This window comes from Pelophylax lessonae (genome assembly GCF_965119305.1).
Source record: "Pelophylax lessonae genome assembly, chromosome: 4".
Lineage (NCBI taxonomy): Eukaryota > Metazoa > Chordata > Amphibia > Anura > Ranidae > Pelophylax > Pelophylax lessonae.
This window is the reverse complement of record NC_138771.1, coordinates 328,002,178-328,028,293: the sequence shown is the minus strand read 5'-3', so window position 1 is coordinate 328,028,293 and position 26,116 is coordinate 328,002,178. Positions and strand designations below refer to the sequence as shown.

At 42.5% G+C, this 26,116-nt stretch overlaps 1 protein-coding gene across 8 annotated transcripts in view; it reads left to right on the top strand.

Annotated features, from left to right (window-relative positions):
• The window catches only part of ABLIM3 (actin binding LIM protein family member 3), a 421,965-nt gene that overhangs the window by 299,852 nt on the left and 95,997 nt on the right, over nucleotides 1-26,116 (top strand). For all 8 annotated transcript variants that reach the window (XM_082254478.1, XM_082254476.1, XM_082254475.1 and 5 more), the window contains exons 4-5: nucleotides 5,207-5,319; nucleotides 22,247-22,373. In XM_082254478.1, the coding sequence (XP_082110604.1) occupies nucleotides 5,207-5,319; nucleotides 22,247-22,373 (240 nt within the window). The remainder of the gene's footprint in view (nucleotides 1-5,206; nucleotides 5,320-22,246; nucleotides 22,374-26,116) is intronic.

Below are 26,116 nucleotides of genomic sequence, written 5' to 3'. Positions count from 1 at the left end.
TTGAGGTGGAGTCTATTCTGGACTGTAGAAGAAGGGGTGGTCGGACACAGCTTCTTATCAAGTGGAAGGGCTATGGCCCTGAGGATAATTCCTGGGAGCCTGCTTCAAACGTCCATGCTCCTCGATTGTTACGAGCCTACCTTCTACAACATCCGGATAAACGGTCTATGTTGGGCATCCGGAGGCTGCCCTTAAGGGGGGGGCAATGTCAGGGAATCCCTGTGAGACGTCTGGGGCGTGGCCGTGCACAGGCTATTCCCAGAAGAATGACTAATGGGCGTGGTGCCAGACAGGCTATTTAAAGGAAGTTCATTCCTGTTTCCTGTGCTGACTGATCTTCAGCTGTTTCCTGTGACCTGATGATACCTGTATGCTTCCCTGTTGCTGACCTGGCTTGTTCTGAACTTGGACTTGGATTCTGCTTCTGCTTCTCTGCTAAACCTGACCCGGCTCCGTCCCTGACTTTGGCTCTGCTTACGATTTGGTACCCTGCTGCACCGCCTGTTGATGACCCTGGCTTTCCTACTACTCTGACTCCGTCTCTCAGAAATACCCGAGTGCTTGTCTGGCTATCTGCTGCACATGTTCCATACAGCATTGCATGTTCCAGTTTCCAGGATCCGGACAAGCAGCCTATCCTGATCCATCAACAACCGCAGGCACTCGTGTCCCTCCTGGCCTTTGACACCCTCTGTCTCACCTTCAGTGGGGTCTGGGCCGGAGATATAAGAGAGGCCGACCTCGTCAACTCAGACTCCTCCCAGGTACGTGACACCACCTGTCTGTCTGTCTGCTTTAAGAGAAACTTATAGGAATGTTGATTAGATGCTAAGAGGGAGGGGGGATTGTCCCACATTGTATATTTTTGTACACTGTATGAGAGTGTAAAACTCTGTTCCTATTGGATGGTGAATATTATGTTCAGTCTTCAACAAGGTCCATCTGGGTGGTAACTTTGTGGGTGAAAACTGTATATAAGTCGTGTTCAATAAAGTTGTGGAGAGTTCATTCAACCTCAATCTAGAGTTCTGTCTCTTATTGGGGGATATGCTGCAAGGGATTGCTATGGACCTCCATACTCCCTTAGAGAATCACTGAGCTCTTTTAAGAGCTTGTGTAGAGCTTGTTCTGCTGCACTCTCTGGGGAAAGAGAGGTTCACCCACAGGAACCTGGAGCCTTGTCGTAGGTCCAGGGTGGGTAGGAGATTGCGAGACCCTAACCAAGCTGTGGCGGTTCGTGGGATCTGAAGTGGTTACAGTGTCTGGTGGAGTGCTTGGAGTCCTCGGAAAGCACTAGGAGCATCTTTCAACGGAGGCACCCGGTCCGGGGTGCCCTGTTCCGTTACATGGGCTATGGCTGGTCGCGCAGTTTGACGGATGCACTATCCAACGGTAGATAGAGAGCGGAGGGGAGATAATCTATTGTCAGATTCTGTCTCGCTCTCTGTTCTATCTATGGGGATGGATTGGATTACAGAGTATTCATTCTTCCCGCAGTCTCCCGTCGAAAAATGCATCTGACGGACTGCGCATGTGCAATAATGACGTCAACCCCAGCTGAGCGGAGCAGTCAGCTGGAGTGACGTCATTTACCGTGCATGCGCAGTCCGTCAGATGCATTCTTCGACGGGAGGCATTATCCGACGCTACACAGGCACCACATCTAAACCAGTCAGCTGCAATATATTACCTTTTTGTTTTTGGGTTTAGATACACTTTAATAAATCATGACTGAATAGCCTGTGGCAATTTTATGCTGTATTTTAGGGTACCTGATGCCTAAAGTATTTAGGCCAATCTGATTGCACCTAGAATCCTTTAGGGGATAGCCAAATAATAACCACATAAAATAGTAGATAACACCATTCTAATAATGCAGCTGGACATTTTATCCCGCTATTTAATGAGTAAGTGGAAATCTTTTTTTTTTTTTTTTATGAGGGACAGTGTTGTCTCTTATGCAGACCTATGCTAAATCTACATAGTAATTGACAAGTATATGAATTTTTTCAACAAAACCTATTTCCATGTCACACCGCAAACAATAGGACTATAATGCTTTGGGGAAAACGTATGGTGTTGCTGTATTTTTCTTTTTGAGGGAGACATTCAAAAAAAGAGAAAATAGGATTTGGCCTATTGCTGGACACAATAATGAACTTAGTTTAGTTACAGGATGTCTCCCAACTTACAAGCCAACCTCAATGCACTGTTTATTTGAGTGACTATGTGGCAAATGAGGTTTAAAATTGATAAATGTAAAGTTATGCATGCATCATACATACTAGAGGGGAATCAATGGTGAAGGATCTGGGGGTTTTGGTAGATCCTCAGCTTAATAGTAGCATGCAATGCCAAGCTGCGGTTTCCAAAGCGAGCACAATCCTTTCTTGTATTAAGAGAGGTATGAACTTCAGAGAGAGATATCATTCTGCCCCTGTGCAAATCATTAGTTGGAGCTTATCTGGAATATGCAGTTCAGTTTTGGGCACCAGGTCTCCAAAGAGATATCAGGAAACTGAAGAAAGTGCAGCGAAGGGCAAAAAACTGATAAGAGGCAAGGAGGAGCTCAGCTATGAGGAAAGATTAGAGGAACTGAATATTTTCTCTCCTAAGAAGAGGAGATTGAGGGGTGATATGATCAACATGTACAAATACATAAAGGGTCCATATAGTGAACTTGGTGTTGAGTTATTCACTTTAAGGTCATTACAGAGGACAAGGGGGCACTCTCTACGTCTAGAGGAAAAGAGAATAAATCTCCAAATATGGAAAGGTTTCATCACAGTTAGAGCTGTGAAAATGTGGAATAGACTCCCTCCAGAGGTGGTTCTGGCCAGCTCAGGAGATTGCTTTAAAAAAGCCTGTATTCTTTCCTAAATGTACATAATAAATGGGTACTAATATTTATAAGTAAAGTTAATCCAGGGAATATCCGATTGCCTCTCGGGGGATCAGGAAGGAATTTTTTCCCCTGCTGGAGCAAATTGAATCATCCTTTGCTGGGGATTTTCGCCTTCCTCTGGATTAACTGTGGGTATAGGATTGTATATTTTTTTAATTGGTTGAACCAGATGGACTTCTGTCTTTTTTAAAACTGACTATGTAACATTTTTGACAGAAATTGTGGCTACCTGATTACTTGAAGCAACAGTTTAGGTGTTTTGTGTCAAGTTTGACAGTTGTCCAGTATTCAAGGTCTTATGAGGACCTCCTTATGCCCTTGTTGATCAGCCTATATATAGAAAGTGGAAAGAAAAGCTTTCCTATTAGGGTATAGCGTGGTGATGTGCCCTGCAAGAGGACTGACAAATTTTGCCATCTGAATGTCTTGTAGAATGGCAATACAAGTTGGAATCTGTCAGCTATCACCACTGGTAGCATTGTGACATGGAATCTTTAGTACAAGATTAAACAGCCTATAATATGATCAGTGGAGAGATTGCCATGGATCAACTTATACTTAGTGAATGAAGTAGCTGGCAGCTGGCTCTCTAAAAATGCATGCCAGCATTGGCATCCGTAGTAGTTTGTAAATGAGGTCATAGGGCTATAGATATCTGTGACCCTAAACTGAAAAGCATTGTAGACCAATGCTCATATTATCAATATATAGATCCTTCCAGCAAATGTGCTACATTTTATAAGGTAACTGGAGATGTGTTAGATGAAGCAAGTCCCTACTAAGCAATTACCTGGCATTGCATATTGTACGAGTAGCCATATATTGTAGCTAAGCAGTTAACAAAATGATTTTCACATGGCTCGATCGCAGCAAGTGCTGAAAGACAGAATGGGGTGAGGCTGGGAATGCAGCTGTACTCTTTCTATTTTAAGTTGTTCTGCACAACAGCTGTGCATACACTGTACTCCCAAGAAAGAAATCAAACCCCAGTATAGTCTATAAAACACTACTCAGCTGTCCAGACCCCCCGGGCAGCTTCAGACACCCTGGAGAAACTGAACTAGAGCTGGTTGAATGACACTGACCTCTTGTCCATCGTTATTACACATCATCATCACATAGATAAAAAGATTCAGGTAGGGAGAAATTGTTCTGCCCCATAAATCAATAAAAAAACAAAAGGATTTGTACAACCTGGTTTAGACTGTCAGGCTTAATGCAGATTTGGAGGCATTCCTGCTTTAATGTTTGAGGTTCCATGCATAATATATCAAGAAGGCTAGGCATGCATCTATACTACATAGATAAGACAACATTATATACAATAGCCAATCCTATAATTACCACTTTAATGACCTGATTTTTTTGTTGACAACATAAATATTGTGTAGTTAAATATAAGCGCATGCTTAGTACATTTTTATGTGATCTGTTCACTTTAGACTTATTTGTTCAGCCCATTGCTCAATTAATTATAACCCTTGGAAGCAGAGTGTTCATTACTCCGAATTCCTAATTATATAAGTAGCCAAGAGGTACCACAACATGTAATGATTCACCCAAAGGAGAAGTAGGGCAAAAGCTCTTTTGGTCCTACTTCTCCTGTTGGTCGCATGAGTGCACTTAGGTCCACCACGCTAAAGTTCGCTGTCGGCTGACATAACTCAGCCAGTCCAAGATCTGGAGGGATCCCGACTTTAATGTTGCCATCCACCGAGATGCCTGAGCGGCGGCTGGCTCAACCTCTCATTGCACCACTGAGAGCCTGAGCTAGCACCTCCTGCCCCCACCATAGCCCAATGCTCTAGTGAGCACTGGAGGGGCAAAGTACAGTCACGACTCTTTGCTCACTGAAGACTGAGAACCAAATTATCAACCGTGTTTGATCGTTCTCAGTGTAGATGTGGCAGGGAACAGATGCAGCATCTGACACTCAAGCCACCTAGGTGAGCATGTACAGTATGTTTGTTATTTTGAAATCCCACACTTCTCTTTAACTAAAGGAAAGCCCTTTCTGAAAGGTATACTGTATATGGACGTGCATTGCTGACCAGCTTCTGGAAATGTTAGGTGCCTGGCAGCTATACTGATCCTCTGATTGCTATACAGAGTGAAGCCAGAAATTCTTACGAGTTAAAAAAGTAGTAAAGTCTTTGAGTCAGTAGAACAAGGAAACTATCATTTTTAGATGGTGAGTTCAGCAGTGGCAATCCCCATGTTTCTGTGAACACAAGTTTCCTTGAAACATATGTGTATTAATATATGTTTATGAATTTGCTTTATTTTCTTTCTTCCTCTCAGAAAACCATTTCCAATTGGAGACAAAGTGACGTTCAGAGGCAAAGACTGTATTTGCCAGAACTGTTCCCAGTCTTTAGTCTCCGACAAGCCAATCAAGATTCATGGACCAAGCCGTAAGTATGACAGCAAATGTTATTCATATGCCTCCCACTGAATTACCCACTTGGATATGACAGTTAAAGCCCAACTCCAGGCACCATTTTTTTCATAAGTTTGCCATTTCTATAAAACCTTCACGTATATTGTGCCTCTTTTGCTAGTGTTGCTGCAGGACATGTATGGAACAGGCTCCTCACACACTCTCTGCATAGTACAGCTCCTGCACTACTTCCAGGATATCTCTGATATTAGCAAAATTGAAATCTGTCCCAGTGTTGTGTCCCCTTCCACTATCCCTGCTTTTCCATTCACAACGTAGGAGGAGACATATCACCAGAGATCTAAAAATACAGAAGTCCAAAAAAATGCATGCCTAAATTGTAAATCTTGACCTTTTCCATAAAATTCTAGTTTAACCTCCACCCGCTCCTAACTTTTGAGCCTCTCTATTGGTCAGTGAAGGTGACTATATTATTAAAGGAGCAAAGGAAGTTTGAGAGGGGGTGGGCCAAGCTCTCTCTACTGAGTGTTTAGATGTTCACTGAAGGTGTCCCCTGCTAATGCATTTTTTCATAATGTGCTTGGCTTAAAGAAAAAATCCCATGAGCAAATAAATCTTAACTCCTGGTTTATTGATTAGTGTAGAAATACTAATAAATTCTGTTCCTATCCAATTACTACCCATCAGCTTCTCCCCTGCCAGGAGCCCGATTTGTTGGCATTACTTTTAGGTAGCTTAAGCAAGATTCTGTTGCTCCTGTTTCCTTTGCTGTCAGAGTGCCTGTCTTTGCGTGAGTGTGGGCTTTTTATTGGCAGCCCCCTGACATGTCCCCTCCACCTGCATGACTTTTTTTTGGGGGGGAGAGGGGCGGCAAGTGCTTATTACAAGAGACAAGTGCTCCTACTGAGCAGTGTAGTTAAACAGCAGTGGGGAGAGAGGGGGGCTCACTGTGAACAGTGCTAGCTTTGCATCCATGTCACCTATAAAAATGGTACATAGTACTACATGCGCTTTGTCCACTAGTTTTTTGGTGCGACTTCTTTCATTTTTCTAGATTTGAGAAACTTTTACTAGCTACTAACCTCGTATAGTATTAAAAGTCCTGGAAAATAGAGGTTATTTTTTAAAAGTTGGAAGAAGGTAAAGATTCATTCCAATCTTATTATAGATCAATAAATTGAGTGGCTGACCCATAGCAACATTTGTGCTGTCATTATTCTAACATAACTTTTAAAATGAAAAATAGAATAAAGTTAATATGTACAGTGTAAATTTCTCTTTTTCATTCTGATTTCTTTATATCGTATTGTAGCCCCCCCCCCCAAAAAAAATAAAATAAAAATATATATATACCAAGTCCAACCCTGCTACTGGACATTTTTCTTAACCCAATTGTGCTTGTGTTGGCATCATGTGACATTAGATTGTAAGCTTCTTCTTGATAGACACTGACACCAAAGGTATCATGCAGGGTGTAAAACACGAATAAATACAGTATATCGGTGCTATATAAATACATTGATTATTGTAATTATTCATAATGCTGTAGGACTCACATGGGTGGATGTTGTTTTCCTGCATTTGAAACACAAATCAGACGCAGGTCAGCATATTCCCTTTTACTTCAATTGTGTTCAATGGATGACTGTTCTGAGGCTGTATTTGACCTGTTTAGCTTTAGGCCCCTTTCACACGGAGCGGACCGTATTGCGATGCGCTCCAGCACTTTGTTTTTTTTTTTCACGGACACGGATGACATTTGTGTCATCCGGTCCGTATGTCCACATATCATCCCATCCGTTTGCGGATGATATACGGACATAATGTATGTCTATGGGATTGCGGATGTCAGCGGATGACACCGCTGACATCCGATTTTGCGTCCTTTTTTAAACGGAAGAAAAAATAGGATTCTGTTCCGTTCCAAAAAACGGAACAGAACTGAAAGGACGCAAATCGGATGTCAGCGGATGGTCATCTGCTGACATCCGCAATCCCATTGACATGCAAACGGATGGGGTGATATATACGGACATACAGAACGCCCGTGTGAAAGGGGCCTTACATTATATTTCTTTGGAGGCAGCAGGTAGTAGTGATTTCATTTCAGGCAAAACAGATCAGACACATTGCTTTGCTATGTTTTGAGATCAAATGAATGTGTTTGAGTAGCACCTTTTAGGTCAGAAGGAAAAAAGTCAGCATTTCACAGCAATGCCCATCTACACAAGCACTTATTGTCATCAATGCATTTAACAATGGGATCCTGAGAAATCTAGGGTAGCACAGTGGTTAGTGCTTCCGCCTGGCAGCACTAGGGTCACCGGTTTGAATTCTAACCAGGGCATTACCTGCATGGAGTTTGCATGTTCTCCCTGTGCTTGGAGTGTGGGTTTTCCTCCCACACTCCAAAGACATGCTGGTAGGTTAACTGGCTCCTGTCTAAACTGGCCCTAGTATGGGTATGTATGGATGTGAGTTAGGGTCTTAGATTGTAAACTCCTTGAGGGCAGGGACTGATGTGAATGTCAAACAACAAAAAAAGAAAAAGCATAACTTACCAGCCAGCCTGGATTGTTGTAACATTTCACGTTAAAAACAAGGGTTTAGTTTGCCCACATTTGCACATACATGCGTAAGCTGCAGAGGCCATGTCACGGCACCCCAGTATTATCTGCAGTCCAAATAATTTTCATGAGAGCCTCCATAGTAGGAGCACATATATAACAATGGATAGATTGAGGGCCAGTTCACACCATAGAAATGCAGTCTGAATGTGTTCTGGATGCTTTTCTGCATGCACGTTTTTTACTAGTTTTTGATGAATTTTTGCTGCTTTTCGGATGCAGTCTATTGCACCCCCCCCCCCTCTTTTTTCTTAACCTTAAAAAAGGACATGTGTGTTTAATTGTATTTTTGGTGCATTTAGGTGTGTTCTGGTGCGTTTATGATGTGTTTTACTGCGTTCCAGTATAGTCCAGTACAGAAAAAATGCAGCATGTTGTGCTTTTTACTAGAGATTACTGGAACCTAATGCACTGGTGTGAACTCTGCCATTGAAAACCATATAACCTATTATCCATGTATTTTTTATGCAGAAAAAAAATGCCATGGACTGCATGTGGTGTGAACTGGCCCTGAGGGCAGGTATGCCTGGAGGGAGCTTACTCCTCCTTAAAGGCACAGGGGCACACTGGCCACCCAGCAAATAGCACAATGGCAGTGAAGATGTCCAGTGTGCCCACTCACTAAATAACCAATGAACAAACAAACGGCAATTGACCCAACCTACAACTGGCCTTAATAGCAAGGAGCATATGGAAGTGTGACTCATTCCAAACAAAATCAAAGAAAAATTCCCAGCTTAACTTACCAGCCAGCCTGTAACAAACCGAATTATCCTGTCTAACAGTTTATGTTAAAAACAGGGGTTTAGTTTGCACACATTTGCAATTACAGTACATACGTAAGCTGCAGAGACCATGTCACATGTTGGTAGGTTAACTGGCTCCAGTCTAAATTGGCTCTAGTATGTGTATTGTATGTATGAATGTGAGTTAGGGACCTTTAGATTGTAAGCTCCTTGAGTGAAGTGACTGATTTGAATGTACAATCTATATGTGTAAATGGCTTCATAAATTGACAGTGCTATAAAGTACCTGTATTAATAATAATTTAGATATTTCATTCAGACATCTCCTGCATAACTGTTCCAGGTGGGTACTTTTCAGCCTTATTAGAGAGGGTTCAGCACCATGGACAGCAGCCACTACCTTTCTCCTAAGAGTCCTGACACATTCAAACCAAAGGGTTAACTGGCAGCCTGGCTACATTGTATTTGTGTATGAACATTGTTCACGCAGCCAAATATAAACTGTAATATTGAATCAGCTTTTCAGAAGAGAAGATTACATAAATACGCTTTAACAGTTTCCAGGAACATAGCAAATATGTTATTTAACACAGCACATTAGTAATCTTTCAGATTGTGGCCTACAAAAAGGGAGGATTAAATGCATATGTTTATTTCTTTGGCATTGCATTTCATTCCATTGCCTGCTGCCTCCCCTGCCCTTGTCATGTAATGTTGTGGAACAATGGATGATAAAGGCACTCTGCTCAACTTACATACCAAGAACTGAAGTCTTTCTTCCTGTCCTGTCAGCAAGTGTTACAGGATAGAACTATTGACAGCTCAGGATTGTGCCTTCGAGAAATGAGGGAGACAGGACACATAAATCAAAGGAAATTCCTCTTTGCCTTCATTACTGGATTTCTAGACAGATTCACTATTGTACACATCTCTTGGCATTGAATATGAAATGCACTGGACTCCTTTTACAACGAGGGCACTGGATCCCGTAATATCCTTGTGGTCATAGACTTTAGCCTTGCTTTCACTTTATATGCTGAATGCTGCTATGCCTGGACCTAGAACTTTCTCTCTGAACCTAGGTTTGGTCTCACATTAAAGTGGTATTAAACACCAAAAACGACAATGTAATATAGTGCATTTTACCAATCCTTAAAGTGGTGGCTGCATTTGTATTCTTTTTTTTTTTTTTTTTTTATTTTCTCCTGGTGATTCAGTTAGTAACACGCTTCCAGTCTTAGACCTCTTTCACACAGGAGGCCTGGGGGGCAGGAAAAAGAAGTAGTTGAGCTGTGGCTTAACACCCTCCCCCCACTAACTGCCCAATGTCAACAATACCACTGAAGGGGGATGTTCACATGCTTTGCATTACACCCCCAGCAAATTATGTCATATCCACTCAGCAGGCAGCACCAAACACAGCAATTGAAGTCAATAAGGTTGCATCACAAACACAAGCCAAGTAACTGGCTTGTGGTTGGGGCACAATAGTCCCATTGAAAATTGCCATTCAGAAAAAAAACAGTCATTCAGGAGGCAGCAGGGTCACTTCCTAAACATCTAACAGCAACTGCTTAGTTGTACTATAAAGAGCAGTCCACCACAGGTCATTTTTCAGAGAATGGCCGAGAGTGAACCCAATGTCTCCACTCTGGATAGAGGAGCAACATAGACACCTTTGGACGACAGCATTGTCAGCTTCGGGAGAGGTTGATGTTAGACTAGCAGATTTAGATGGACTTGGCTAACAAGTTGAACTCCACCGAACACAAGCAGTTAGAGCAAATAGTTTCTGTTCCTTTTGATTTAAAAGTTTTACATTAATAAATAAAAACTGATCATTGTGAATACCAGTTTTCAATGGTTTGTATTAATCCCCTAACTGACAGTTTTGCTGGAGAATTTGGTCTGTTCAAGAAAGTTGAAAAATAACAGATTTACTGGCAAGATTACAGGTAGAAAAGTAAAAAAGCCCAAAAAAAATAAAACAAATGCAGCCACTGTATTTCATGCGTAAGTTTACCTTTTCATGAAAACTGAAAGATGAGCTAACTCCAAATATCTTGACCATCCCTCTAGACCCCACTGCACATAGAAATTGTGATGCCTCATGCTTCTGGTTCTCACATCGTACCCTGCAATACATAGCCCTGGCAAGCACTCATTGCTCAACACAGCCACGTGACCAGTGAGAACCTCACCTGAGTTTTCTTCTTCTGGTAAGGTGTCTCAGTAGAAAGAAGAATGCTTGTTAGCATGGTCATGTGGTTGCACTAACCAGTGAGGGCCCACTATCGCGAGAATTACGATGGTTATTTACTCCGGGGGTGTGAGTTGTGTGCGGATTTCTGCACCGGCAGCACAGAGCATCAGGGCTGCTTTGTGCAGCAGGATCTGATGGGGTGGCCAGGATATTTAGATGTAACCCCATCAAGCCGACCATACCCAAATATGTGGCCCCACTGGACTGGGCTTTTTTATTCCGCGGGGCCACATATTTAGGTATCTCCATTTGTGCTGGGAGTGCGCCGCACAGCAAGCTCCCAGCACAGAGACCAGGGTCTCACGTAGAGCCCCGGGCCCCGCACTAACGATCAGGACCTAGAACTCCTGATTCCGGGTCAGCTGATCACTGTGATAAACAAAACAAAATATGGTGGAAAGAATGGATTAAGGTACACACGGTAATCAGTGAAAATTATGCCCAGGAAATAGGCATAAATCCTGGACTAGTGAAATCACATATAAATAGCAAAAGTTCAATGAGTTCAAGTCCATGAGATGTATTGTCACACGCTAGTGGCAGCTCCCTTGAATTGGCTACTCACATGATGTAAGAATAAACAGGGCATGAGTATAAAAGGGAGTCCTTAGTCACTCAGGGAGGGGGGGGGGGTGCATGGTCTATAACAGCATAGCAGGCCGGGGACCCTGCTGTACAGTACGGAAACCAGCGTGGAACTCGGAAATCGCCAGAAGTGACGTCGGGGTGTGCCAGAGGACGTGTTTCAAAGCTTCCACTTTTTCTTCAGATCTAAATGGCTGTGGGAGCTGTCAGTCCTAAATAGGCTCAACAGAGTCAGGGCCAGAAGAACAATAAACCCCCCCACCCTCCGCCCAGGGGACTACAGACTCCCTTTTATAATCAAGCCCTGTTTATTCTTACATCATGTGAGTAGCCAATTGGTTGACAACTTTTAATAAATTTCCTTCTTGATTTTATCTGCTACACTTAGTTCGGCACACCTTGTTGTTATCTTTCACTTGCCTTTCAGAGAATTGCTTCATTCTCAAGGGAGCTGCCACTAGCATATGACAATACATCTCATGGAGTATATGAACTTTTGCCTTTTTTTCACTAGTCCAGGATGTATGCTTATTTCCTTGGCATCATTTTCAATGATTACTGTGTGTCCCTTAACCCACTCTTTGCACTATATTTTGTTTTGTTTATCACAGTGATCAGCTGACCCAGAATCAGGAGTTCTGGGTCCCGATCGTTAGTACAGGGCCCGGGGTTCTCCATGAGACCATGGTCTCTGTGCTGGGAGCACGCCGGAACAAATGGAGATAACTAAATATGTGGCCATGCCGAAAAAAGCCCAGTCCATTGGGGCCGCATATTTGGGTGCGTTTGGCTTAATGGGGTTACATCTAAATATCCTGGCCACTCCAATTGGCTGACATTTTTTAATAAATGTCCTTCTTAATTTTATCTGCTACACTTAGTTTGGTACACCTTGCTATCTTGCATTTGATCACTGTGATAGCCTCTGATTGGCTTTCACTGTGAAGCCCGTCCCTGTTTTTTTTTATTTCTCTGTAAATGGGGGAGAAAAGATGCATCGTAATCGTAAAAAAATCAATAATAATAATATTAATAAAATACAAAAAAATACCTACATCAAGGTTTGATCTAGCTCAGTTCCAGGGTTAGTGTTTGGGTCAGGGTCAAAGGTCAAAATGAGTATTTTTTTTAGTATCAGTGTCAATTACTGTTAGAGTGTTTTAGGTAGGATAACAAAAAGCAAAATGGGCTCTATTGATTTTTAGCTGTACAACAGGTAAAAAAAAACAACTAACATACACATATGTGGTATTGCTGTGATCGTCAGGAGCAGGAGAATTGAACTTGGGCTGTTCTTTGATTTCTTTGATGGAAGGTTATGGCAGTAGCAAGAAATATACAGCTACATTTTAAAAAATGTTTTTTTTTTTTTTTATATTTTGGGGCAGTTTTCCTTTGATAAGAAAAAAATCAGGAGATATCCATTACCAGATATGTACGGTTTTATTAACACATGGCAAAGTTTCAAAATTGTGCTTAGGCATTTAGATTTGTTTTATCCTTAGGCACGATAGAATACACAATAGAATACACAATAGAATACATTGTTGTTTTGCAATCAGCTTCATCGCTGTATTGAAATGAAATAGTACCAGTCTCCCTCACATCACAAGCCTTAGCTTACATCTGGGTCTGAACTCTCATATTGGCGCTTTTCCACTGCATGGAACCGTACCGGTTCGGCACGCTTTTGTGCTTTTCCACTGCGGTACCGCATGGTATAGGGTCGGAACGGTTCGGTACGGTACGGTATAGGTTTGCTTTTCCACTGCATGGAACCGAACGGTACGGTACGGTACGGCTCTGAAAAAAGAGTACCTACTCGATTGTGGTTCCAACAGGTACCAAACTGGTACCATATCCCACAATCCTTTGCATGCAGTCACTAATAGCCACTGATTGGTCAGAGAATCACACCCACCCCGTTGTTATCCCACCCACTTAACTTTAGTACTACTTTAATGGAAAAGCAAACCTATACCGTACCGTACCGAACCGTTCCGACACTATACCATGCGGTACCGCAGTGGAAAAGCAAACCGGGCCAAGCAGGGCCGAGTAGAGCCGAGCCGGTACTAGCCGGTACTTGCAGTGGAAAAGTGCCATTAGTCTGCAGTTAATATTACTGATTGTGCTTTATAGCATAGCTTAATCTATACTTTTTAACATTCTTCCTGACGTTGATATCAACTGGGTTGATACAAATATCATTAATCCTCTCAGACAGCCAATTTACTGGAATAGACCACACTCACTCTACTCATAAGACATACTTAACCTCGCAGAATTTTTCCAGTCTGTATCGAAGACTTGATTGGCTCTGAATGTATCATGCAATAAAATGCAATAGCTATTAAGATGGCAATTCGTACTTAGGCAAAAGGGAGAGAAAGTGTTACTGTTTTCCTATATTACAGTAACTGTTTTGCAGTTCAGATTTTACTTGAATTTTCAATTCCAGTTTGCTTTTAATACTGACTTCATTTCATGTGTCAGTCTGTAGAGTGCAGAAACCTAATATATAAACCGATCTCCAAGACGTTCATGGCTGCTAGTTACATGGAATTGCTCATTGCCTTCTTGAGACCGGAGACAGAAAACCTGGGGCAGTCAGGTTTATGAGCACACTTTGAGAGGAAGTGAGAGGAGAGATGAGATTTCATTATCTTGTCAAAAAGAGTTGCTTTTTTTCTGCAGGAGATTTCTATCCAAAAAAAAAAAATCTCAGGGTACATCATAAGGGGAGTAACACTGTCTTTTTTTTAACAAGGCAGCATTGTGCCATAGCCCTTAGGAATGATTTGAAATGTACTTTTATTGGTGTGCAGTAGCCGAAACAGTGACAAATAATTGGTAATTACTTTCTGTCTTTCTAAACAGAAGACTAATGTGTTTCATTTAATAATAGGGAAGTCCATAATGTCCAATTAGAAGTCAGCTTTTATTAGAATGACTGCATTTAAGCTGGTAAAAGAACTGTTTAATTGGCTGCTACACTATATATTTAAATAAAGCTGATGGAAGATATGAAACAGTGTGTGGATAGTAGATGGGTCAATTATATTGAATAGGCACTGCATCCCAAAGATACATCAATGTTATTTAAAAGTTGTGGAGTTTTGAAGGTGCAATAACTAGTTTAAAAAGGAACAACATATCTAAAGAAATCACACTTTTATTGGTATACAATGTTAAAAAGCATCTTCGCATCAAAAGGATCTTTTTGTTATCTTTTCATAGAGAAAATGACAAAGCTGTTTTCTGACATGTTTCGCCCCACAAGGGCTTCTTCAGGGGGAAGTATCGCTAAATGTAGAAAAATATTACCGTGAAAGGTTGGCCACACCCCTATGTAATTCACACAAAAATACAAGAAAGGAAAAAGTGGGGTTTTGTAGGCCAAAAATGAGATGGTCAGAATATGGTACAACACAGCAGATTTGTTAAAAACGCATGTTTATTAATCAATTCTTTCTCATAAAAGGCATGTGCAAACATGCTCTGAAGACATACATACATATAACCTATGGTAACATAAAAACAAGAACACGGATTAAGATTGCCAAGTGGCGGGTCTTCAGGTCTTTTATGTTACCATAGGTTATATGTATGTATGTATGTATGTATTGATTAATAAAAATGCGTTTTTTAACAAATCTGCTGTGTTGTACCATATTCTGACCATCTCATTTTTTGCCTACAAAACCCTACTTTTTCCTTTCTTGTATTTTTGTGTGTATCGTTAATGTAGATTGAACTGTAAAAACAAATATAATCAATTAAGTGATCCAACTTCATAATTACAGTTTTCAAATATATACAGTGGGTACGGAAAGTATTCAGACCCCCTTAAATTTTTCACTCTTTGTTATATTGCAGCCATTTGCTAAGATCATTTAAGTTCATTCTTCTTCCTCATGAATGTACACATAGCACCCCATACTGACAGAAAAACACAGAATTGTTGACATTGTTGCAGATTTATTAAAAAAGAAAAACTGAAATATCACATGGTCCTAAGTATTCAGACCCTTTGCTGTGACACTCATATATTTAACTCAGGTGCTTTCCATTTCTTCTGATCATCCTTGAGATGGTTCTACACCTTCATTTGAGTCCAGCTGTGTTTGATTATACGGATTGGACTTGATTAGGAAAGCCACACACCTGTCTATATAAGACCTTCCAGATCACAATGCATGTCAGAGCAAATGAGAATCATGAGGTCAAAGGAACTGCCTGAAGAGCTCAGAGACAGAATTGTGGCAAGGCACAGATCTGGCCAAGGTTACAAAAAGATTTCTGCTGCACTTAAGGTTCCTAAGAGCACAGTGGCCTCCATAATCCTCAAATGGAAGACGTTTGGGACGACCAGAACCCTTCCTAGAGCTGGCCGTCTGGCCAAACTGAGCTATCGGGGGAGAAGAGCCTTGGTGAGAGAGGTAAAGAAGAACCCAAAGATCACTGTGGCTGAGCTCCAGAGATGCAGTCAGGAGATGGGAGAAAGTTGTAGAAAGTCAACCATCACTGCAGCCCTCCACCAGTCGGGGCTTTATGGCAGAGTGGCCCGACGGAAGCCTCTCCTCAGTGTAAGACACATGAAAGCCCGCATGGAGTTTGCTAAAAAACACCTGAAGGACTCCAAGATGGTGAGAAATAAGATTCTCTGGTCTGATGAGACCAAAATAGAAATTTTTGGCCTTAATTCTAAGCGGTATGTGTGGAGAAAACCAGGCACTGCTCATCACCTGTCCAATACAGTCCCAACAGTGAAGCATGGTGGTGGCAGCATCATGCTGTGGGGGTGTTTTTCAGCTGCAGGGACAGGACGACTGGTTGCAATCGAGGGAAAGATGAATGCGGCCAAGTACAGGGATATCCTGGACAAAAACCTTCTCCAGAGTGCTCTGGACCTCAGACTGGGCCGAAGGTTTACCTTCCAACAAGACAATGACCCTAAGCACACAGCTAAAATAACGAAGGAGTGGCTTCACAACAACTCCGTGACTGTTCTTGAATGGCCCAGCCAGAGCCCTGACTTAAACCCAATTGAGCATCTCTGGAGAGACCTAAAAATGGCTGTCCACCAACGTTTACCATCCAACCTGACAGAACTGGAGAGGATCTGCAAGGAGGAATGGCAGAGGATCCCCAAATCCAGGTGTGAAAGACTTGTTGCATCTTTCCCAAAAAGACTCCTGGCTGTATTAGATCAAAAGGGGGCTTCTACTAAATACTGAGCAAAGGGTCTGAATACTTAGGACCATGTGATATTTCAGTTTTTCTTTTTTAAGAAATCTGCAACAATGTCAACAATTCTGTGTTTTTCTGTCAGTATGGGGTGCTATGTGTACATTCATGAGGAAGAAGAATGAACTTAAATGATTTTAGCAAATGGCTGCAATATAACAAAGAGTGAAAAATTTAAGGGGGTCTGAATACTTTCCGTACCCACTGTATATATATATATACACGGTATCTCACAAAAGTGAGTACACCCCTCACATTTTTGGAAATATTTTATTATATCTTTTCATGTGACAACACTAAGTGCCGGTTCACATTACCGCGGCACGACTTCAGGGGCGACCTGTGAAGTCGTGTGCACCGTGACTTTGGCGCGACTTGCACGGACTTAATATAATGAATGTCAATGCAAGTTGCTCCGATGTCGCCTCAAAGTAGTACAGGAACTACTTTCTAAGTCGGAGCGACTTGAGTCGCTCCTATTAGAACGGTTCCCGTAGCATGGACCGCGACTTGTCAGGCTGACCACTCACCTGACAAGTCGCAGTAGTGTGAATGGGCACTGAAGAAATGACACTTTGCTATAATGTAAAGTAGTGAGTGTACAGCTTGTATAACAGTGTAAATTTGCTGTCCCCTCACTTTTGTGAGATACTGTATCTGTAACAAAACTCGTATGTGCTTAACCAATCCTGTAACAAAGATAGATTCACGTAAAAAGACAACAACACAAAAATAAAGATTTCTTGGTTCTAGTGGATGGTAATTTAGTGACTGCAGGAGAAAAAAATGGGCCCAGCAAAAAGAAGAAACACAAAGGCCTAAAAGAAAAGTATGGGATTATTATTTTTTTTTTTCAGAATCATACTTACCTACGTGGATATTGCATCGCTCCCATACTGCATCTGTCCCCATGTCTACTGAGCTTTTTTTAAAAATGAAATGTTTTCTGGTGCTGCTGCTCCTGCCAATGATGCAGTAATAACAAAGTGATATTAGAGAAAATTAAGTGAACAAAGTCATATTAGAGAAAATTAAGTAGATTGAGTCATAGTCTTAAAGCCTAAGTTTACCTAAAACAAGAAAATAAATAGAAATCAGCACAGGGGGGCCATTACTTACCTTCAGTGAGATGTGTCCCTTGTGCTGCTGGGTCCTTCTTTCACTGAAATCTTCCTCCTCTGATGCTCCCCCACCTCAGTCTCCGTAATATTCTGCTGTGGCAGGGGTTCACAGAACTAAGGGGCAAGAACAAGCACTCATTAAGAGTGCCCGACTTTACCTGCCCATTTTTCTCAGCTGCTTCTATAGGGTGAAACGCGATCTATGAATAGAGGATGAGCAGATGATTGAAAGGTCCACCTCCTCCATTCAAAGATCCTTCTTGATTCACAGAAGCTGTAGCAATAGCGTCTATAAATGGAAGAGCTGGGCAGAGAGGGCAGGAATAATCAGGCATTATTGATTAGTACAAATGACAGTTCCCTTAGTTCTAATAACCCCAATGCACCAAAAGATTACAGGAGCAGGGTGGAAGGGGGTCCATCGAAGGAGGAAAATTTCAGCGACAGCAGGATGCAGCAGCACAAGGAACATCTCTTACTGATGGTATATAGGGTTCCTTGAGCTAATTTTTTAGTTTCAGGTAATCTCAAGCTTTAAAGTGTACTAAACCCAAGAAGAAAGATTTAATATATTGCATTTTACCGGTCCTTTAGAGGTGGTGGCTGCAGTAGGGAGCATATAAGAGCAGTTCATTGTTAGGAGTTTACAGTGGGTATAAAAAATAATCACATGTTGTTGCTTCACAGCCTGAAATGAAGAAAGACACAGTTTTTGTTTTATCCAGCTGTATTACTCTGTATTTACTTTATGTGCAACTTAAAACATCCAAGTGGAAGAACACCAACATGTCAGAAAAAAAATAAAATAAAAAAACAGAATCACTGAGTTGGAAAAAGGATCACCCCTTGAAGCCAGTATTTTGTTGAACCTTGTTATGCTTTAATTGCAGCCTTTAGTCTGTTGGGATATGTCTCTACTAATTTTGCAATATTTCCCCACTCTTCTTTGCAGAACTGCTCAAGTTCAGTTAAATTTGATGGTGACAGTTTGTGGATTGCAGTCCTCAAGTCATTCCACAGATATTTAATGTGGTTTAAGTCTGGGTTCTGACAAGGCTATGCAAGGACATTTACCTTTTTCTCCTTCAACCACTGTGTGGCCATTTTTGCTGTGTGCTTTGGGTTATTTATATGTTGGAAGGTAAACCTTCTTCCCATTGCTAACTTTCTGGCGAAGGACATCAGATTTTCCTCAAGGATTTGGAGGTATTTTGCCCCATCCATTTTCCCTTCTGTCCTGAAAAGTGCTCCAGTCCCTGCTGCAGAAAAAACACCCCATAACTGGATATCCATGCTTTACTGTAGGAATGGTGTTATTTGGATGGTGAGCTGTATTGGATTTCAACCACACATATCATTTGGTGTTGAGGCCAAATAATTTAATTTTAGTCTTATCTGACAATAACGCCTTGTAACGGATCAACTGGCACCCCGACTGGGTACCTCCGTTGATGGATGCTCCTAGTGCTTCCCGAGGGCTGTAAGCACTCCACCAGACACCATAACCACCGCAGACCCCTCAAACTGCCGCAGCTTGGTTGAAGTCTCGCCGTCTCCTACCCACCCTGGACCTAAGACAAGGCTCTAGGTTCCAGTGGGTGAACCTCTCTTTCCTCAGAGAGTTGAACAGGAACAGGCTCTTACAAGAGCTTAGTAATTATTCAAGGGAGTATGAAGAGCATAGCAATCCCTTGTAGCAGATTACCCCAATAAGAGACAGGACTCTAGATTGAGGGTGAAGTAGAACTCTGGGTTTAATGGTACAGCTGCTCTTTTATACAGTTTTCCCCCCACAATGTTACCACCCAGGTGGACCTTGTGGGGAACAGGACATGAAATTGAGTTTTACACTCAGTCACTCCCATACAGTGTACACAATCCCTCCCCTCTGCTTGATTACATTATCATATTCAGATGACATTGTATACTGAAACAGAATTAACCTGAACTTATTATCTAGCCATCTGGACAGAACAATGTGAGGTCATTAACATTTAACAATGGGACATGCAGACTTAACACAATACACATCCCATCTCAATAGATAGACAATAGGACAAGACTGCCAATGACAGTCTGTCTGTCTCCTACATTTAAGTACATGGAATACACATTATCTCAATACGCAAACTATTGGGAAAGCCTGTCTCTGACATTAAAGGACATGGAACAGAAGCCAATGTTATTAACTCTTTCAATGAACATGTTCAGAATCAAACAGGAATAGTCCTCACAGTGAGTACCGTCACACGCCTTTTCCCATGTGACCACGTTTTGGCAACGCTCAATTGTGACTGCATGTGGCCTTTCTTGAAGAGTGGCTTTTTGCAACCCTCCCACACAACCCACATGTGAGGAGAATTTGTGATATTATGATCACAAGCCATGAATTTCTGCAACTGCTTCAGAGTTACTGTAGGCCTCTTGGTAGCCTCTCTGACCAGTTTGCTCCTGGCTCTTTCATCCAGTTAGCAGCGACGTCCTGACCTGATCCAGGGAGGGTCTGTGTTGTACTTTGGTACCTACCACTTCTTAATAATAGACTTCATTGTGCTTCTAGGCATTGATAAAGCCTTTGAAATGTTTTTGTATCCATCTCCTGACTTGTGCCTGTCCACAACTTTATCCCGGAGATCTTTTGACAGTGCCTTGCCACCCATAGTTTGTTTGCTTCAGTTGAACTACCAGGGAATTAAATGCTCCAGGACAGCTCTTTTCATGCTGAGCTAATCAAAATGACCACAGCTGATCACAGTTGAAAGTCAAATGGCTTTGTGTGCCCTTGAGAAAGCGATAACACAGGTGGGAGATAATACTTTTTCCAACTCAATTCTGTTTTTTTTTTTCTGACATGTTTTTGCTATATCTTTCATTTGGATGTTATAAGTTACACTGAGTAAATACAGTTGGCTAAAACAAAAACTTGGTCTGTCTTCATTTCAGGCTACAAAGCAATAAAATGTGATTTTTTTAAAGGGGGGGGGGGGGTCTCTTCTTTAACCCACGTACATACACTTTTATTCAGGTTAAATCTAGCACTTGCAAAGTTATACTGTAGATTAGTCCTTCTCAAGTTTACATGAATAAAAATATAACACCGCACTCACTGTGACTTCCCATTGGGCATTGGTTGGTGGAATTGGTGGAACTACCTAAAAATACCATATCATCTTTACTGAGAAAACAAAGCTTCTGCAGCAGTCAAAAAGTGAAGTTCATTCTAGTTTAAAGCTGAGTTCCATCCAAAAGTGTAAGTTCTGCTTTAAGGACTCCTCACACCCTTACATGCCACATTTCTTTTGGGGGGGGGAGTGGGTGCCTAGTTTTGACAGGTACCCAGCTCCCTTTTCTGCTCGGACCACCTAGGCGACTCAAGCAAAAGCTTTCCTCTCCCCCTCCCTCACTGCAATATTCTGGAACACATCACAGGTCCCAGAAGATTGCCCGGCCAATAAGGAGGCGCAACGCGGCTCGAGCATGCGCAGTGCGCACTCCCCTGTGAAGCTGCAAGCTGTCACAGCCCAGTGCTCACACTTGTAATGATAGCAGCGCCAGGGAGAGGCGAGGGAGAGAACCAAGGGTTGTGGCGGCCATATCGCTGGATCGTGGTACAGGTGAGTATATGTTTATTAAAAGTCAGCAGCTACACTTTTTGAAGCTGCTGACTTTTAATAAACTCAAAAATCACTGTAACTCCATTTTAACTTATGTGAGTTAACTTTTTTACTTGTTTTTGTTATTATATCGAAGAAGTATGTTTACCATGACTTTAATGGCATAAAAAAAACAACTGTTGTCATCCTTTGACACTTCTAGCTACGAGCCAGCTGTTCCTAATGGTAAATCTGGTCTAAGCTGATAGTCATGCAGTGGTGGAAGCTGTATTCAGTATATTGTATGTGTATGTGTATCCACTGATAATTTGCCTTTCCTCTGTACAATATACATTGGCTACAATAGCTTGCCTTTTATCCACGTCGCCATCCGTGCTCTGCACTAAGTATAAGGCAAGATTTTACTATATGAATGCAGAACAGGGAAGGCTTTTATCGGAATCATTTATTATCATAACACCAGTGTCACTTTGCAGCACGGAAAAGGAGTGCAGAGTGAAGGAATAATACATCATTGTCAGAGGTCCCCCAGCACCTACAATTCTGCATTAAAAAAAGTGTGGTCTTTTAACAAAAGCAGTGATGGGTTTACAAATGTTAATAATTAAAGCTTGCATGATACAGTAGTTCAAGGTGCTTCACATTAATCAAAGCTGTTCACTTTTTATGCACCTTGGAGCTGGATGCTGAAGAAAGACAGTTTTCTAATGATGCTATTCACTTTTATTACCCAGACTGTGCAGGCTGCAAGGAGGAGATTAAGCACGGACAGTCATTACTGGCGTTGGAAAAACAGTGGCACGTCAGCTGCTTCAAGTGTCAGACGTGCGGCATTATCCTAACTGGAGAATACATCAGCAAGTGAGTACAGATGACATGCTGTGTGGGCAGGGGCTGAGTGACAAATGAGTGCTGGGAATGGGTTTGAGTAGCCCATATGTCAAAACATTAGTCTCCTTCAGTCAACTGTTGTGTATGAAGCCAGTGTTAGTGTAGTTGGTCACTGGCAAGCAAACATATCCTGGTCAAAGTTTAGGTAAGGGAGACAGCTGAATGACCAAAGACATTGTGCTGGAGCCTGACTACACTAACGTTAGATGGGACAGGTATATGGAAGGATGCAATACTTATGAACAAAATAACACTGCTGCAGGTCGGTCTGCTCGCCAGGATCCCACACACCTCCCGCTCAGGTGCAAAGCCCAGCTCGTAACAATGAACAGTATAAATGATGAGAAATCCCGACGGCTGCACTCTGAAATAGGACCATCTTAATTGATGCATATAAAACCGCAAGCTAACCCTATGGGGGGAATGGAGTAAAATCAACGCATTTCGCCACACAGGGTTTCGGTTGCTGTTTTATATGCATCAATAAAGATGGCCCTATTTGGGAGTGCAGCCATCAGGATTTATCCTCGTTCTTTCTTGGAAGGATAGTTATGAGTGAATAACCAACAGAAACACATGTACACTTGTGTATACTTGTACAAGTTTTATCAATTTCTGTGCTTTGAGCTGTGGCAAGCATCTGTGCAAGAAACTATGAAGGGACCCCCTGATCCCTAGCTGGGGCCTTTTCCTCTGAGCCCAGTAGTGGAACACCAGGGCCCGGTCACAAGTGCGACCATTGCGCCACTGGTGTCAGTAGGTTTTCTTGGAAGGATGGTTATGAGGGAATAACCAACAGGAACACATGTACACTTTTGTATACTTGTACAAGTTTTATCAGTTTCTGTGCTTTGAGCTGTAGCAAGCATCTGTTAGGCTGGCCGGGCATTTTCCAACTTGATTATACAATCTAGTTTTACCAACAACTACATGTAGTTAGAAAGTCTATAGGCATACCTAGAGCCTTCAGGGCCCCAGTGCAAGAAACTATGAAGGGACCCCCTGACCCTTAGCCGGGGCCTTTTCCTCTGAGCCCAGTGGTGGAACACCAGGGCCCAGTAACAAGTGCGACCATTGCAACCCTGGTAGTTCCGCCACTGGTGTCAGTAGGTTGTTTTTTTTTGCTATTTTATGTTATTTTTTTATCATGTTATTTCATTTTTATTTTTTTAAATATTACTTTTTATTTTTTTTACAATTTTTTTAGGGGGGGGGGGGCTTTGGTGACATGTCAGGGGTCTAAACAGACTTATGATGTTTCACCTTTGAGACAGAGAAAGGATATTGAGGACACAGCCCCCAATCTCCATCTCTGTAGCTCCAGCTGTACAGAATGAATTGATAGGTACTGCTCTGTACAGAGCTTCCTGTTTATTCATAAACTGAAGCATAGTAAACACAGTTTACTATGGTTTAGTTATCAATAGAAAAAGTCAGTGATCGGTACGAATCACTGACTCTATTCATTCAAAAAGGAATGGACCAGTAAATGACTTATTTACTTGCCCCTTCCCTGCTCTCCATTCTGACATCCCCTGCAGCAGCCGGCGGGAGGGGGGAGGACCCGGAACAGCTGAGCAGGATGGGGGGGTGCCAGGGAAGAGCACAGTAGGGCGGGGAGAGAGGACAGGGGCCCAGGGGGAGCATTAAGAAGCTGGATAGGAGGGGTGGTAGGGGCAGCAACATATAGAGGAACCAGTCCCCTCCCTCCTGCAGCTGCTTAATGCCTGCAGGAGAGAGAGGAGAAGTGAGCATTCAGAAGGGAGGGGACTGGTTCCTCTGTATGTCGCAACGCCCCCTGGAGCATGGGGCCGTATTGCAATTGGGACCCCTGTAGATACACCCTGCCTCGCACTACATGTATGTTGGTGAGATACAGAGGTCAGATTGTACTAAGTGTGAGGGGTGCTTACATATTTTGGCACCATCGTCCATAACAGGCAGCATAGCAGCGCAGCAGAGTTCATGTTTAAAGTGAGAAACATTTATTGGGGATCTCTCTGTTAATACACCTTCCAAATGAAACTAAGGCCTGCATACCTACCCTGTGGAAGACACCAAACCCTCCAGGAAAGCACACTGGTTTGCTTGAATTTGGGAAATCCAACAAATGGAAAATCTCACACTAAAGCCCCGTAAACACAGGGGCCGAATGCCAGCCGACAGTTCATTAAAAACCAGCCGACAATAGGCCTATGTATACCAGCTAGTTCGTTTGGCCTGACTTCTGTCGGACGAGCATGCTGGAAAGCCAGCAGCTGACCGGCTCCCAATCAGCGCTCTCAGCCAATGGCAGAGAGCACTGACCAGAGTGTCCTGGAGGGGGTCCCCTTGTCAGAACACATAAGCTCAGTAGGGGAGATCGCCGTACTAACTTTAGACCGTTAGTACGGTGGCTCAGACCGGAGCTGACAGTTTTTTTTGTTCAACCCCGCTGGGTTGAACGGAAAAAAACTATTAGTGTGTACCAGGATTTAGTGATGAAAATCAGGAGGATAACTTGCCTTACATACAGTATAAGGAGTGAGGTCCCCCCTCCTTTTTTTTCTTATTTTCCCTCCACCGTCTTTTCCCCTTCATCCTTTTCTTTCCACTATAATGTACCATCCCTCAACTCCTCCCTCTGCTCCCTTCCCCAAGTCCCACTCCTGCAAAACTACCTACCATCCTAATTGAAATTCCCTCTCACCCTCTCCCCTAATATATATATATATATATATATATATATATATATATATATATATACAGAAGAATCTATTTATTTGCACCAAAAAAAAACATAATTACAAATTTCAGACCAGACAGGTGGATAGATAATTTGTAGATCTAAGATGTATCCATCTGCTTCATTGGAGACCCATGTTAGAGATTGTCAGAACTGTATTGGCAAACCTACTTCTGTATCCATTTGCTCACTGTATTTCCTGTACTCCTACCTTGAAAGAACACCCCCCCCCCCCCCACCTGATATTCACCTTTTGCTGTACTGATCCATACGTCTGTAGTAGTACTAAGTCCAAACCCTGTGTGATTGTGCTGAAACTTATATAGTGTTAAAGCCTTCTTCCCCTCTCCCATGTGACAGTGTTCAGTCCTGAGGAGGGATTGGCCTCTCAGGTTGTAGCATCTGGGAGGAAGTCACATGTTCCCCTCGTACCCAGGAGAATACCTGGAAGAATCTGTTGAGGGCTCCAATAGAACAGCCAGGGCCATCTTACTGAATGGGCATGCTGGGCAGTTGCCCGGGGGCCCCACTTGCCCAGGGGGCCTCACCTGCCCAGCAACCCAGCCCCAGCCAAGCATTTGTCCTGATTCCCGTGTGCATCCCGCCGCCCAACTTATCAGGTGGCAAGTGCCTGTCTGCCCTGTGCTGCTGTCAGGCCACTTGGGCCAGGGAGGGGAAGCCCACAACTGCAGAAATGCCTGTCCACCTCCACAGGAACAGGCACACACAGGACAGTGGAGTCTGACTCCTGTCCGTGTGTGTTCACCGGACCCAGCCGCCCAACTTGGAAGCTGTCTTTAGCCTGGCACTGCTGTACCAATAAATATCGCCTTATCGATCATTTGCATTTTTATTCTCATGGGTGATCATGTAGGCAGGGCACTGCATTGCCCGGGGGCCTATAATGCTCTTAAGTTGGCACTGAAGTTTACTTAGGTAACCAATGTTAAGAAATATTTTTATGTCTCAGAGCATTAAGAGCTTTTTA